This window comes from Heteronotia binoei, chromosome 21, assembly GCF_032191835.1.
Source record: "Heteronotia binoei isolate CCM8104 ecotype False Entrance Well chromosome 21, APGP_CSIRO_Hbin_v1, whole genome shotgun sequence".
NCBI lineage: Eukaryota > Metazoa > Chordata > Lepidosauria > Squamata > Gekkonidae > Heteronotia > Heteronotia binoei.
Window position 1 is genome coordinate 197,479,233 of NC_083243.1, and position 15,850 is coordinate 197,495,082.

Below are 15,850 nucleotides of genomic sequence, written 5' to 3' on the forward strand. Positions count from 1 at the left end.
TCCCTTTGCAGAAGCCCAGCTGTTCAGGGCCTAGAATATTTTCCTGCAACATCCAGAGATTGAGTTTGACTAATAGATGTTTGGAGTAAAGACTGCCAACGATGGAAGTAGGCTAATCGGCCTGTAATTGGCAGGGTTAGTGTGATCACCTTTTTTGTATAGCGGGATCACTATTGCATTCAACCATGCCAAGGGAATTATGCCAGTTCGATCTACAATTGTAAACAGAGATGCAAGGGGAGAAGCCCACCAGTCTTAATGTTAAGATTTCAGAGGAAATGGCATCTGGGCCGGGAGCCTTTCTTAATTTCAGTTGTGTAATTAATTCTTTTATTTCCTCTGGAGGGACGGGAGGCCAGTCAGGTAAATCGGCTAGGGGAAAATCAGATGGTTCAGCACAAGTTAGATCTTGATAGAACAGAACTGAGAAGTGCTGAAATCAAACATAAGAGGAAATGACAGACATAGATGGGTCATCGGCCCGGAATGCACCCGAGACTATGGCCCAGAACTTATTAGAAATGTTTAAGGTAGTAGCATGGTATAGCTCTTCCCATTGAGTTTTAGTATAATTGTGCCTCTTTTTTGTGATAATATGGTGCAACTGAGTCTTAAGTTCAAAGTATTCTGATGGCAAGGTCAGGGCCTTTGAATTGCGGTATTGGTTGTAAACTTTACGCAGTAAAGTTTTTCTTTCTTTTGCATTCTCTGTCAAACCATCGGTGTGTAGAGTTTACTAGATTATTAGCACCTCTGCTTGGGCACCCTGAACTGACACTCAGTGGTTCAGAGATATAAGATGTTAATGAATTGTAAGTTGATACAGATACATTAGGGCCAGGTGCACATATTAAAGAGGATCTGTATTCTACAGCAGGACCAGATCTGAAGAGCTGTTGGGTTTTCCAAACTGTGCGAGCGTTCCATTCTGGGCAAGATCTCCGATGAGGAGAATGTGGTATGCGTTTGAGGCCGAGATTGCATTAATCCCCCAGAAATCTGTACACAGTCTTAGCCCCCCATCTTTTTTCTTGCGGAATAGTACTAGGGCGGCATGGGGAGCTGCCATGGGGTGAATGAAGCCCCTAGCAAAATTCTTATCTAGGAATTTGCATAGCTTGGCCTTTTCTGCCCACCCCATCAAGTATATTTTGGCTTTAGCAAGGTTTTAAGCTTTAGCAAGGTATAAGCTTTATTGCACAGTCTATTTCCCTGGGGGCGTAGCTCATTTGTCTCCTCTTCGCTAAACATGACTTTGAGGTCTCAATATTCCCTTGGGATGGACCTTACTTCCTCTATAGTTACACATAACTTCTTGTTTAGTGGTGGGAGTTCCGGTCCCCAGCCAGCCTTCCACTTGTGATTGTCACACGCTGAATCTTTAAAGTCTATGATTTGTTCCCCCATTGGATGTTTGGTTCGTGTTTCACTAACCATCCCACTCCTAGCACCACATCAAATGAAGAGGAGGGGCAATTACAAAAAATTCCAAGTCCCAGTGGTTGTCTATCCCCACCGGTACTCCTTGGGTTTGCTCCATGCAGGGCTCCCCCTTCATCACTGTGCCATCCATCTATAATAATAATAATAATAATTATAAATAATAAACTTTTATTTATATCCCACCCTCCCCGCCGAAGCAGGCTCAGGGCAGCTCACAACTGGATGGGGTGCTGTAGTGAGCTTTTAGCCAACCCTAGCACTTCTACTAGTTTTGGGGTGATTATGTCCCAGGGACATCCTGAGTCCAACAATGCTCTCACATGAATGAAGCATTTGAGGTTGTGATTCATCAAAGTTAACGGAATAAAAAACAAAGTTCCAGTAATTCTCACCCGCAGTTAGTTTCACAACCTGCTGCCTGGCGCCACTCAGCTCGCTCCCGTTTCCCGTCGGCTCTTCCTCCCATGATTCTTCTCCCGATTCTGTCACCAAAATAATTCCCTTGTCCTGAGGGGTGGCGGATGCACTGCTGCCTTGGGCCGGCTCCTTTTGGTGCCCTTCGGGTTTCTTGGACTTGGGAGCACTGGGTTTCGTAGTCAGGGGCCTCGAGGTCTCACCAGGCAATCGGTTGCTAGGTGATTCACGTCTCCACATTGAAAGCAGCGGCGAGGTGGTGGGGTTTTGGTTGATCCCTTTCCACTTGCTGCCTTTTCCCCTTCTGGCTGTGCCCCAGACCGAGACTTGTGTTCCCCCTTTCTAATGTTGATGCTGCAGGACCACATGTCTCATATTAGTCTCCATTTCTCTGGCAAGTTGGATCCACCCCACCAGGACGCTAGTGTTTAGCCCTCTCTGGAACTGTTCCATCTTAACTGCTCACTCCATCCACGCATCTTCACGGCATTGGCCCGGAATTCCGTGGCATAATGTCTCACCTATCAGGTTTGTTGTTCTGGGTCATGGAGGATGGTGAGGGCTCGAGTCTCTTGGAGTGGGTCCTTGTACTGAGTCAGGACAACCCGTAGAAACACCGCTACCATGTCTAACTCGGGGCTGCAGGTCTCGTGTAGGCTCACGTACCGTCTCTTTGCAGCCCCTTGTAGTTTTGACCCCAGGTAATCCACCTGGCTGAACTCATCAGGGAAAGTGTGGCCCCAGTAGTACATGAAGCTATTAACCTGCATTGTGAAGTACTTCACCTCCTCCGGGTCCTCATTGAAGGTGGCCGCCAACTCGCAACCTCGCCCATAATCTGCTGGGGCTGGGAGGGGTGGAGGAGATGGAGGCGCCTGTGGTTGTTGCAGAGGGTTCAGGACTCTGTCTGTTTGCCTTCCAACCTCTTGCACTATGAAAGTGTTATTTGATCGCATCTCTTCTCGTAGATTGCGGGCCATCTCCACCATTTTGAACCTCATTAACTGGAGGAAGTCTCTTGGGTCAGGATCTTGGTCCGTGTCTTCTTCCTCCAGGACCAGGTACTGACCTGGTCTTCCCGTCCATCACCACCACTCGTCTCCGATTGTCCCTGGTCTTCCTCCTCAATTCTGGTCCTCAGAGGAGGTGGTTCTAGGATCACTTCCCTTCGGTTCAGGCCCGCATCCATCAGGCTTGTGGATCTGCATGGGCCTCAATCCTTTGGGGTGATGAATAGTCGCTGTATGTGCAGCGGGGCGCCTCTTGCAGCCTGTCTCCATGTGTCTAGGATGTGCCACGGTGGCTGCCTTGGCACCACTCTGGCAACCCGGCCTTCACCCTCCTGCAACGGTGGTGTTTTGGGGACTTCTCTGTTATCTGAAACCTTTTCCACCATTGCATTAAAAGTCTCCGAATTCAGTTAAATCCCAAAGTGTGAGTTTTTCCACAATGTCAAGTCCCGATATTCCAAATAATGATTTCCTTGTTAATTCAAATAGAAGCATTCGAATTTGAGGTGCTCCACTGTCGACTGTCAGTGGAAAAACTGAGATATAGATGGTTACATGCATATTATATAGAGTATCATAAACAACTAATAAACAGGAGGTCCCAGAGGTCATAGGTTAAAGAAATACTCTAATGCTTCTACTACAAAAGGTTTCTCATAGGAATGCTACGAGATAAGGGGTTTGGAAATTAGGGAGTATGGCTTTCACATACAACAGGCCTATTGAGTACCATAAACAACTCCCTGCCAGATGTCTGTGCCTATGTGTTGACTAGGCGGTAAATAATGGAGAGGGAGTGAGGACCTTGAGATACCTGACAGGTTTCTAGATACAAAATAGCAAGGGGCTTGACACCATCATAGGATTAATCATTGATGGATATTGTGCAGTACTTGACACGTACGCTTCTCTATCCAATTTAGTGTGAGAATAGAGGCAGCTAATATAATGGTGTGCAGATATTTGTGATTTAAACACTGGAATGTGGACCCTCTTTCTAAATCCAGCCTGTCTACAAAGAAGTTTATGGGCACAGAATCAGTTGGAAGGGGTCTGTTCTGGTGTTGTTATTGTCCTACTTTTTGACTAAAACACTGGGCATTTTCCAAAGATAACTTTTTTTTTTCTATTAAAGCACTTGTGTCAGATTTCTAAGTTCTTTACTTTTCTTAATTGTATTTGGCAGAAAGTCTTGAAATATTCCTATTTCTTGCCCTTCAATTTTAAATGGTTTTTTTCCCGTGTTGCAATAAAATCTTAACTTTTGATTTTTTTTAAATAAATGATACAGACCAATATATCTATTGGTAAGTTATTTCGACTTGCATATCTTAAATTGAATCTAAGTATTTGTTCATTTCTGGGAAATCACCTTGTACCTTCAGATAATCTTGTATTAGTTTTTGGAATCCATTCTCTAATCTTAGTCGCAAAGGGATTTTGGGATACCGCAAAAACATACATTATTGCTTCCAAGTTTTGTTTCTAAAATTCAGTTCTTTGTATTGTAAGTCAGTCTATGCTCAGTAACAGCTCCGATTTCTCAGATGAAGAGCTGATGCAGCTAGCCCTCAGCCAGTAATTGAACAACTAGCTGCAGCTGACTCTAAACCAGGAGAACAAGAGATCAGGTTACTGGCTGATCAGAAGTCACAGCCTACAGCTGAAACTGAGCCAACATCTTGCAGCTCTGAAGCAGTAAACAAGTCTTCAGAAGCCACTCCCAGCCCACCTAGTTCACCCACACCGCTGTGGCGCCAGCACTGTCAGAGACACACAAAATTGCAGGAAAGGAAAAGGAGTGTGAGACTTATGGCCTGTTGTCAGCTGTCAATTGAAGAGACGGATGAATAGTTTCAGGACTGCCAAGCAACTGGCTGAGAGTGTAGCTTGTTAAGACTTTGCTATTCAGTTTGTGGACACAACAAGTACACGTTGCTACTGTACCACTGACCTTGCCACTACCAGACCACTAGAACCTTGACCCTTGGGCTAGATCTGACTATCAGCTTTTCTGGAACCCTTGACGGACTTTTTTCTTGGATCCCTTGATTCTAGACTGAGCTTGGCAGACCTACTCTCTAGAACATGGGTGTCGAGCTCATTTGTTATGAAGGCCGGATCTGATGTAAACGAGACCTTGTGGGTTCAGGCCATGACAAGTTGGGCCGGGACATGTCGAGCCAGGCCATACATGTACCTATTTAAGATTAGATAGCAGAGATATAAGCTTTATAAAGGACACAGACAAGCACAATTAAATATTTTCTGTTTTAAAAAAAACTTAAACACATTAGTACTTGTTGGTCTTAAAGATGCTTTCTTTGTATTTCTCCCATGAGATCCAGGGAACTGGGCAAAGGAAGCTCTGGCTCTTTTCTTCTCCAGGAGGGGGAGAAGCCTCAGCCAATTGAAGGAAGAGAGACTTGGCTCAGTAGCTCTGCTTTGCAATTGAGAGAGCCTGGAAAAACAAGCTCTGCCTTCCTCCCTTCCTCCCCAGGGGATGGAAAAACAAGCTCTGCTTTCCTCAGCCAATGGAGAAAAAGAGGTTTTGCTCTGTAACTGCTGTGCAATTGAGCAAGCCTTGCAAAGCAAACTGGTATGCAGAAGAAAGCAAGAGATATGGAGTAGGAAGCAGATGATAGCGAGTTGCTCAAGGGCCTGATAGGAGCCCTCTGGGGGCCTGATTTGGCCCCTGGGCCTCATATTTGACACCCCTGCTCTAGAACCACTGACTTTTGTACTGGACTTTGGTTACTCTCTGCAGCCTTGCCCATGACCTGCAATGCTGAATCCCAGCCCTTGCCTCCTTGATGTTCTTTTTCTTGATGTTGTAGTTTCAATTTTGTCTTGTTTCTTTCAAATTCTTTTTGCTTTGTCTTCATTTGTTTAATTTTTTTGTTTGTTTTCTTGGCTTTTAATCCCTTGGTGGAGAGAAAGCAGGAGAGCACATCATGAAGTAGTCCTCTCAGTCTGACAGCATCTTGCCACCCTTGTCACACCCTTCTAAGGAAACCTGTGCCCTTCAGCCGTTGGAATATGTAGTTGGATTAGGTTGCTGTGTGTGATTTCTTATGTTTATAATTGCTATTAACCAGAATATGTAGTTGGAATATGTAGTTGGATTAGGTTGCTGTGTGTGATTTCTTATGTTTATAATTGCTATTAACCAGAACCATTCCCATATTTTGATAGAAGATCCAACTATATATGTAAAAATCGAACCTGATTTTTTCTGTCTCATTGTCAACAGTTGCAAGCTAAATGTGTTGACCTGCAAGCAAACTGTAATGAGGCAAAGAAGACCCTGAATAAGGTAATCTGTCTTAAACTACCTTCTGTCACTTTGGAAAATAAATTTGGCCAATTTTTAAAATGTTGTGGACATTTGTGGATGCCTGCCATGTACATGACTAGGAAAAGTAATTTTGTCCAGCTTCTAGATATACACTTCTTATAGTTCAAAAAACAAAAGTTGTGTAACACCCTTTATTAAGACCAACTCAGAAGACAAGTTTGTTCTTTTAATAATTCCACAAGGTTGTAGAACCTCAACGGCTTCATTACTTTCCCATATGTCTTCTTAATAATCTGTGCCTCTCCTAGCAGATTATTCCTTGATTTGCCTAGTGTGGCCAGTATGACAGTTAACTGAGAATCTCAAATTTGACACATTTTCCATTTTAAAAGTTTACTTCATAATCCTAATGTCCAGGTTCAGATCCTTTTCTCCTACCTCCCATTAAATGTGGCAGACAGCTCTGTCCTGACCATGTTTATTCTGAAGTCACATTGATTTCAGTGTAAGTAATAGAGTAACTGCATAAAATTGTTGTTAATCTGTGTTTATTTTTGGAATTAGTTTTTTTTTAATTTCCAGTCAATGCTGCATTTAAACTAGAGGAAATATTTATTCTCCTGTGGCCTGGTCACTGGGTCGGTCCGCACTTCCGGGGTATAGGCTCCTCATCATCACAGGGTCGGTTCTTCCAATCGATCCGGGGGGAAATGGCTAGTCCCTCACGAGCTCTCCAGTTCGTTCCGGCCCTGCAAGCAGCAGGATGGCTTTCTTCCTTCACTTCAAGAAAGTGTAGAGATCTTGAGTGGATTGCTCAGAACGAAGCACTTTAGCCGGGAGCGTCAGGGTCTGCCCCAACAACACTGGCACGAGGGGGGCGCGCTGTGGCCTACTCACGAGTAGACCCGTTCGGACGGAAGACGGCAAAGCCCTGTTGCGATCTGCTCCCTCGCTATCACGACACTAGGCACCAAATCAATCCTGAAGCTGCTCCACAGTGGGAAGGGGCCCTGGTGGTTAGGAGTCCTGGGAGCCTCTTCAGGGAAGGGGTAGACAGGAGGTTTCAGGACAACTGCGGGAAGGAAAGAAGGGCGCCAAAGTGCCCTAGTGGTTAGCTGGGGCCTTGGTGAAGGCCTTCTCTTAGTTTGCCTTCCCTGTTGGTTTTTCCCCACCTTTCTGAATGTTGCCTCTACTTTCACTTTTGTTTTAATGCGACATTGAGGCAACAAAATGGCGTCCAGCTCCAAGAGCAACCCTCCCAGTGAATTTGAGTTACCTCTTCTGTTGGGTTCCTTAGCCTCTCTAAAGGCACAAGACCCCAAAAACCCTGATCTTTCTGGAGACAATGCCAAGGCAAATCTGCTTCATTGGCTCATGCAAGAAATGTTAAAAGAACTGGTACAGGACCTTGTACAGCAGTTAGGTTCCTCTGTAGCTTCTGCCTTGAAGAAGAAACAGGAGAAGAGAAAGAGGGGCAGGGACCCCAGTCCCAGTGGCTCCTATGAGCGGCAGCCTAAGCGGCCTAACCTGGGATTAGATTCCCCCATGCCTAGTTCTGGAGAGGAGTCTGAGCTTTCTGAACAATCCTCTGATAAGGAGGATGGGGAACTTTCAGAGGAGGAGGAAGAGCGGGCTGCTACAATTGAGTCCAGGCTCTTTCCCCTTGAATACTATTCAAAATTGCTTCCTAAAGTGCTAAGAGCCCTTAACTTTGTGGCCACCCCTAAAAGAACAGGAAGACTTAGATCCTTATCTCCCTACAGGTTCAGGAGATACGTTGCCAGCAAGCCTTTTTTGCCATGGTTAAAGCAGAATGGGAACGCCCGGCCTATCCCAGATCCATTCAGCAGGTGTTCTGTAAGCTCTATTTTTTAATCTCTCAGGCCACCAAGAGATTAAAACTGCCAGTGGCAGATGATTCTGTAGCTAGTCTGATTTCCAATTTGGACCTACCTATGGACAAAGATGGTCTACCTAAGGACCCATGTGATAGAAGAATAGAGCAGGCCCTGCATAAGGAATTTGAGGCGTCAGCCTGGACCATTAAGGCCTCCACGACGACCTCCTTATTCGCTAGAGCAATGTGTACCTGAGCCAATAATTTGGCATCAGCAGATAGTGGAGCTCCTAAAGAGTTTAAGGATGAGTTTAAAAAGATTGTCCTATCTGCTACCTTCGTGGCAGATGGTTCCCTAGATACTATGCAACAGGTGGCTAGAGCCATGGCTTGTGGGGTGGCAGCTAGGCGCAACATTTTGCTTCGTAATTGGGACCTGGATGCCGCAGCTCAGGCACGAGTGGTGGCGGTTCCATTTAAGGGCTCTTTGTTGTTTGGGGAGGGCCTAGATAGGTATCTCATTGAGAATAGAGACAAAAAGAAGGTCCTTCGTGCTAAGGGTAAGGATGTAAAGCAGAAGAAGTCTTTCTCTTCCTCCCAAGAGTCCAAGAAATCCACTAGACCAGGGTCTTTTCGCTCCTTCAGAGGGAAGTGGCAGCAGAAGGGACAGGATTCCAAACCCTTCTATTTAGGAAAGTCGGACCAAGGTGCCAAGAACCCTCCCAAAAAAGGAGGGTCACAATGACTACGCCAACAACCCAGAGAGAATCGGGGGGGGGGGGCAACTCGCTCAGTTCGCAGACTCCTGGCTCGGTCCATACAAGACCTATGGGTGTTGGAGACGGTGAGCAAGGGTTATGCCATCGAGTTCCTTTCCCTTCCTTCCGGTCATTTTCGTTGGGTTCCACAGAAGCGGGATGTGACCTCTCACAAAGCAATGCTGGCTGCCATTCAACATTGGTGCGGTGGAATCGGTCCCGACCTCTCAAAAGGGTCTGGGGGTTTACTCCTGAGGGACCGTCTTTCCCCATATGAACCCCAGAGAGCACTGAGGTCAACGGGGAAAAACTTAATGACTATCCCTGGGCCGAAGGAAGTTAAATATCAGAGCACCAGAATACGGGCCTTTTCGATCGCGGCCCCTACCCTATGGAACCGACTCCCCGAGGAGGTGCGGGCCCTGCGGAGCCTTGAACAGTTCCGCAGGGCCTGCAAGACCATCCTTTTTAAATCAGCATATTCGGACTGCTAAGAAAAATGGTAATTAAAGATCCGCCAATGCGGTCCAAAGATCTATACCGCAGTATAATTGTATCTACTAGACTGGTTTTTAATTTAATGTTTTAATGTTTTATTGTTCTATAATGTAATTCTAATGTTTTATTTATTATGGTGTGTTTTTATGGATTGCTGTTAGCCGCCCTGAGCCTGCCAAGGTGGGGGAGGGCGGGATATAAATGAAATTAATAAATAAATAATAAATAAATAATACTCTGTGATCTTCTTAGTACCAAAGAAAAATGGAGACTTCAGAACCATTTTGGATCTGAAATAGCTCAACAAGTTTGTGCAGACAAGACATTTCAAGATGGAGTCCTTGTGGTTGATGTTACTATAGCCATTCAACCACAGGACTTTCTAGCATCCTTGGATTTATCCAAGGCTTATTTGCATATCCCCATTCGGGAATCCCGCAGAAAGTTTCTACGCTTCTCCTATGGGGGAAAGCACTTCCAATATCAAGCTCTGCCATTCGGTCTAAAATCCTCACCTCAGGTCTTCACAAAGGTTCTGGTGACACTGGTGGCAGAGCTGAGACTGCAGGGTGTGGCACTGTTTCCATACCTCGACTACATCCTGGTGAAGGCGGGGTCATACCAGCAGTGTCTGGAAGACACTCACCGAAACATGTCATGGCGTTGTAATAAATGTGGAGAAGAGCACCCTGGTTCCCACACAGAGGTTGGTGCATCTGGGGGTGCAGATAGGCACGATCATAGACAGAGTCTTCTTAATAGTAGAGAGGTGAAGCTCTGTTCTTTGTTGAGAGATATGACTCAACAGCGCAGGGTACAGGTAATATCCCTGGCAAAGTTGCTGGGGATGATGGTCTTGTGTCAGGATCTGATGTTTTGGGCCAGGTTTCACACTCGGCCCCTCCAGCTGCTCCTCAGACCTTTCCAGGAGGTTATAGGGAACAAGCTGCACAAATTGGTGACTCTTCCACTGGAGCTTGTAAAGCAATTACAGTGGTGGTCAGAGACTCTCCGATTCTTGCAGGGGCATCCTCTCCGTGAGCTGCAGAGGGTGTGCATGACCACGGATGCCAGCTCATTCGCAGGGGCACATGATTCAGGGTCAATGGAGCCCCTGTGAAGTGTGGCGCAGCATCAGTTTCCTGGAGTTCAGAGCAATTTGCCTGGGGCTGGTAGGTCCACAGAATGTTTTGATAGGTTGTCATGTACTGGTCAAGACAGACAACTTGACAGCCAAAGCGTATGTGAATCGCCAAGGGGGGACTCGGGTGAAGTCACTGCATGCCGAGGCAAAGCTGCTATTCGAATGGGCGAAAACCAACCTGCAGTCAATCAAAGTGATTCATGTGCCGGGGAAGGACAATACGCTAGCGCAGGGATGGCCAACGGTAGCTCTCCAGATGTTTTTTTGCCTACAACTCCCATCAGCCCCAGCCAGTATGGTGAATGGCTGGGGCTGATGGGAGTTGTAGGCAAAAAAACATCTGGAGAGCTACTGTTGGCCACTCCTGCGCTAGCGGATTGGCTCAGCAGATGCTTCCTGGACCAGACGGAATGGATGCTTCACAGGGAGATCTTCAGGCAGATAGTGGACAAATACGGTTCAGTAACAGTGTACCTGTTTGCCACAGCAGAGAATCGACAAATGGAAAGGTTCTTTCCCAAAAGCAGGGACGCAGAGGCAGAAGGGACCGATGCTCTCAGCGGCGAGTGGCCCTCAGGGCTTCTGTATGCCTTCTCGCCCACCATGCGTAAGGAGTGCTGTTACTGCCCAGGGTGCTTCAAAGGGCGATGGACCTGAGGGTGGAGATAGTCTTAATTGCTCCCTTCTGGCCGATTTGAGCTTGGTTCCAAGAGCTGATGAGGTGCTGCCTCCTGGGCGGCTGCTGAGGAGGGATGCTCTGTTAACTCGGGGCAGTATGTCGCATCTGCAGCCGGAACTGTTAAAATTAACAGCTTGGAAGTTGAGCGGTCTCAGCTAGAAGGTCTAGATTATTCCAGAAAGGTAGTGGACACAATGCTAGCATCTCGTAAAAATTCCACCAATAGAGTGTATAACTTGGAAGGTGTTTGCCTCTTGGTCTATCCAGAAGGGGTGGGAGCCGTTGAAAGTGAATGTTCAAGGCATGTTAAGTTTTTTGCAGGAGGGAGCTGATAAGGGTTTGTCTACCAGCGCCTTGAGGCATCAAGTGGCAGCCATTTCAGCCATTCAGGGGTTCAAAGACGTAAGTCTCTGTCCTTATACCCCCATATTAGAAGGTTTCTGAGGGGTACCTTAAACCACCCCCAGTACGTAGGTTTCCTTCATGGAAATTAAATGTGGTGTTGAGTGCCTTGTGCAGATGGCCCTTTGAGCCCATGGCCTTGTGTGGGCTTAAAGAACTGACACTAAAATCTCTCTTTCTGGTAGGGATCACTACAGCACGCAGAGTTTTAGAGTTGCGAGCCCTTTCAGTCAATAAGGAGCTCTGTACTTTCCATAACAACAAAGTGGTGCTTAGACCGGACCCAGCTTTCATTCTGAAGGTCAACTCTTTTTCATAGATCTCAGGAGCTAGTGCTTCCTAATTTTTGTCCTAACCCCAGGTCACCTAGAGAAAGGAAGTTGCACTGCCTAGATGTTAAGAGGGTACTTAGTTTCTGTACTGAACATACTAAGGAGTGGAGGAAATCTGATGCGTTGTTTGTCTCCTTCAGTAAAGCATCTCCAGGGCAACAGGTTTCCACTTCCTCTCTGAGTAGGTGGTTGAGGGAGCTTATAACTCTCAAGGCCGGATTCCTCCGCCCGGGATTAAGGCACACTCTTTAAGAGGAGCTGCCACGTCAGCAGTGTGTAGGCCTTTTCCTTCTTTGGATGCTGTGTGTAAAGCAGCGACATGGAAATTGGTGCATACTTTCACTAAACAGTATAAGTTGGATAAGTGGGCATCAACAGAAGCAGCCTTTGGGAGGTGTGTGCTTCAGCATGCACTCTAAACAGGGAAGCCGTTCCTGCCCCGGGGCATATAGCTTTGGTATGTCCCAGAAGTGTGGACTGACCCACTGACCAGGGCACCAGAGAACGGAAGATTTGTATCACTTTCTGTGAAGCTTCCTTCTCGGTGGACTGGCAGTTGGTCAGTCCGGCCCGCCCATAGGTGGCTGAGTGGCTTCCTGAGTTTTGGAGTTGGATTCTGGAGCCTACTCCTTCATGTGGGGTATGTTTGCTGTTCTGTGATCTGTAAGGCTACTGTTCAATTAGCCATTTCTGTATGGTAAAGTTGAAAGTAATAAAGTTCTTTCTCTCTGTACACTCGATGGTGGTGTATGTGTAACAGGGAGGAGGTGGGAGTTTATTTCCTATAAGGGGAGTTGCGGCTTGGAAATTACTGGAGAGCTCGTGAGGAATACCCCCCCCCCCCGGATCGATTGGAAGAACCGACCCTGTGATGCGGAGGAGGAGTCTATACCCCAGAAGTGCGGACCGACCCACTGCCAGTCCACCGAGAAGGAAGCTTCACGGTAAGTGAACAAATCTTCTGTTTCTGAAGGAAAGGGACTCTCACAGTTCTTTTACTAATTTAGCATGTGAGACATCATTTTAAACTGTAGCTGTTTTCTGATTCTGTTTGAGTCAAATGTTTTGCTTTCAAGACTTCAGTGTACCCAGTTCCTACAAGAGTGGGTAGCCAGTGTGGGGGCAGAGCAGGTGATGCCCCTATAATTTTGCTGCCTCCACATCCGTATCTCCGCCTTTACTTGCCCTCATGAGTGCCTTGCAGTTCACATGGAATTTCTCTTTCTTTTTGCTGCAGATTAGGAGACAGCACATGCCAAGAGGAAGAGGGAAGGAGGCTTGGCAAGGAGGCTGGAAGAAGCTGGCCTCTGGTGCCAACCCCCCCCACACACACCCGTCGAGGCTCACGTTGCAACCCCAGGGCCCCCACCCCCTTGCCAGACTAGAGGCAGGCAGGCCTTGCAGAGGGCTTTGCACTGCAGGATGTGAGAGACAGGCAAGAAAAGCAGCAGACACTGTGCTGGGGGCTTCTGCTGGGTTACAGCAGGCAGAAAAGACACCAGCTGAGCCCGTGGGGGGACAGGCAGGGGGTCAGAATGTTTGAGGACTGGGGAAAACAGGAGTCAGGAGGATTGGGGGGGGTGTCATAGAATAGCTCCAGCATCCCACCCCATTCCCACCCCATCCTTTTGGAGGATTCAGAGGGAATTCTCAGAGTTGTTCTGGAGAGCTGCTCTGCTGGTGAGTGATTTTAGATTTTATTTTTGTGATGTCATGCCCCATCAGTGCCCCCCTCCCGAAAAATTCCTAGTTAAATGGCTGCTGGGTAGGTTTCTATCTTGAAGCAAAAAGGGAGAATCCCCCCCCCCCCCAAACACACACACCCAGAGGCTGGGGAAAGGTGACAGAGATTCCTTCTTCAAAATTATTCCACTTGCCGATGAGTTAGGTCCAAGAAATCTGAGCGTGACAGATCTGAGGGAGCTTATTTTCAGTTTGTTTTATCATCTTTACTGAAAGAGAGAAATTCAGCCAGTCTCTTTACACAGTACTGTTAATTCCTCCTTTTTAGGTTAAGAATTATACTGAAAAACTGGGCAAGGAGGTAGCAGACTTGGAAACAGTGGAGTCCCAAGCAGATTCTAAGTATATGTTCCTCCATCCCATTTTGTATAAACTGAGTTTTTCAGTAAAGTTTTTGATAACGTATTTAGTTCATCTGTGTTCTTGTGCATAGTGCTTATGAGATGACGAAGTTAGAGGGAAACTTAAATTCTTGGGCAAAAAGAAAATACAGACTGTGTTTTCACATTTACTTTTGACTCAGTACAATTATACAAGTTTATTGTGATATCAAGCTAGTTCACATATATTTCTTTGCTACTGTCCTTTAAAAAATATACTGGGTGCTATCTGGCCAAGCAAAGTAACGTGTTCACATAAATTCACATGTAATACAGCCTAGTTGCCATTTTATGATTTGAGTTCAGCTTCTAGGTAGTTTGTTTAAAATAAATGCTAGTTTTCCAAAAGTTGTTTTTTCCTCTTAGAATTAGAGTGTCTAAGTGGCTGAGTGGCTCAGACTGAGCGGGCTGAAGCTTAATCCTGCGAAGACAAAGGTCCTTTGCCTGGGTCGCCGCGGCCCAGGAAGGGGAATCCCCCTACCAGTTTTTGACGGTGCGCCGCTGACAGCGGCGGACAGGGTCAGGAGCTTGGGGGTGCTATTGGAGCCTTCCTTAAAGATGGAGGCTCAGATAGCAGCCGCTGCCAAGTCCGCGTTTTTTCACCTTAGGCGGGCAAGGCAGTTGGCCCCCTTCCTGGAGCGTGATGACCTAGCAACAGTGATCCATGCTACGGTCACCTCGAGGTTGGACTACTGTAATGCCCTCTACATGGGGCTGCCCCTGTCCCGAACTCAGAAATTGCAGCTGGTGCAGAATGCCGTGGCCCGGCTGTTACTGGGTCTCCCAAAGTGGGGACACATTCAGCCGGGTCTTCGGACCCTGCACTGGCTTCCAGTGATATACCGAGTCCAGTACAAGGTGCTGGTTATTACCTTTAAAGCCCTATATGGCCTGGGACCTGTCTACCTGAAGGTCCGTCTTTCCCCACATGTTCCCCAGAGAGTACTGAGGTCGGGAACACAAAATCTCCTTACTATCCCTGGGCCAAAAGAAGCCCGCTTGAAAAGCACCAGAGAAAGGGCCTTCTCTGTTATAGCCCCTACATGGTGGAATCAGCTGCCGGAGGAGGTGAGGGCCCTGCGGGACCTTGTTCAGTTCCGCAGGGCCTGTAAGACGACCCTCTTCCGGCTAGTTTACACCTAGCTAAGATGAGAACTCAATGTAGCTTGCCAGATTTCTTCTTATATATATTTGGAATATTTATTAATTTTTAAGATTTTATCTGTTTTAAATGTTTAATTGTTTACATGTTTAAATATTGCTTAATTTTTATGTCGGATCAATTGTTGGAAGCCGCCCTGAGCCACTTGTGGGAAGGGCGGGATATAAATTCTAAACAAATAAATAAAAAATAAATAAGTCCATAACAGTAAATAATACCTTTATTAGTGTACTGCAGAAGCTTCGAGCATTGGTGGCAATGAATGAGAATCTCAAAAGCCAAGAACAAGAATTCCGATTACATTGTAGGGTAAGTGTCTGAACGTTATTCCTGTGGTGGGGCACACAGGGCTTCTCTCTAGCCACATAGTTGCCTGTGTTTACTAGTACATAGTGCAGGATCTCGTGTTAACATCTGTTCCAAAACATAGTAGGATATTTTGCATTCTGTTCAAAAGATCTGCATGAGCAAGAGAGGGCACAATTCCCATCTCTTCAGACTCCACCCCTTGATACTCCCAGAGATCTCCTGTCCTCCAGGAACAGCATGTTGGGGGCCATTTGGGGCTGTTTTGGGATAAGAAAGGCAAGGAAATTTGTGCTTCCATGCATGGAATTTAGATGGGATGCAGCCCATAGTGTGCCATTGTGGTTTGAGTATTAGCCCAGGGACTGGGGGACCTAGCATATAATTCCCACTTGGCCCTGAAGCTCACTGAACAGTCTTGGACATGTCACTCTTTACTAGCCT

General features: G+C 46.6%; 1 protein-coding gene across 1 annotated transcript in view; it reads left to right on the forward strand.

Moving 5' to 3' along the window:
- CCDC93 (coiled-coil domain containing 93) overlaps nucleotides 1–15,850 on the forward strand; it is a 130,290-nt gene that overhangs the window by 76,517 nt on the left and 37,923 nt on the right. Inside the window, 3 exon segments of the mRNA XM_060262457.1 lie at nucleotides 6,121–6,183; nucleotides 13,827–13,900; nucleotides 15,328–15,409. Of these exon segments, the coding sequence (XP_060118440.1) occupies nucleotides 6,121–6,183; nucleotides 13,827–13,900; nucleotides 15,328–15,409 (219 nt within the window).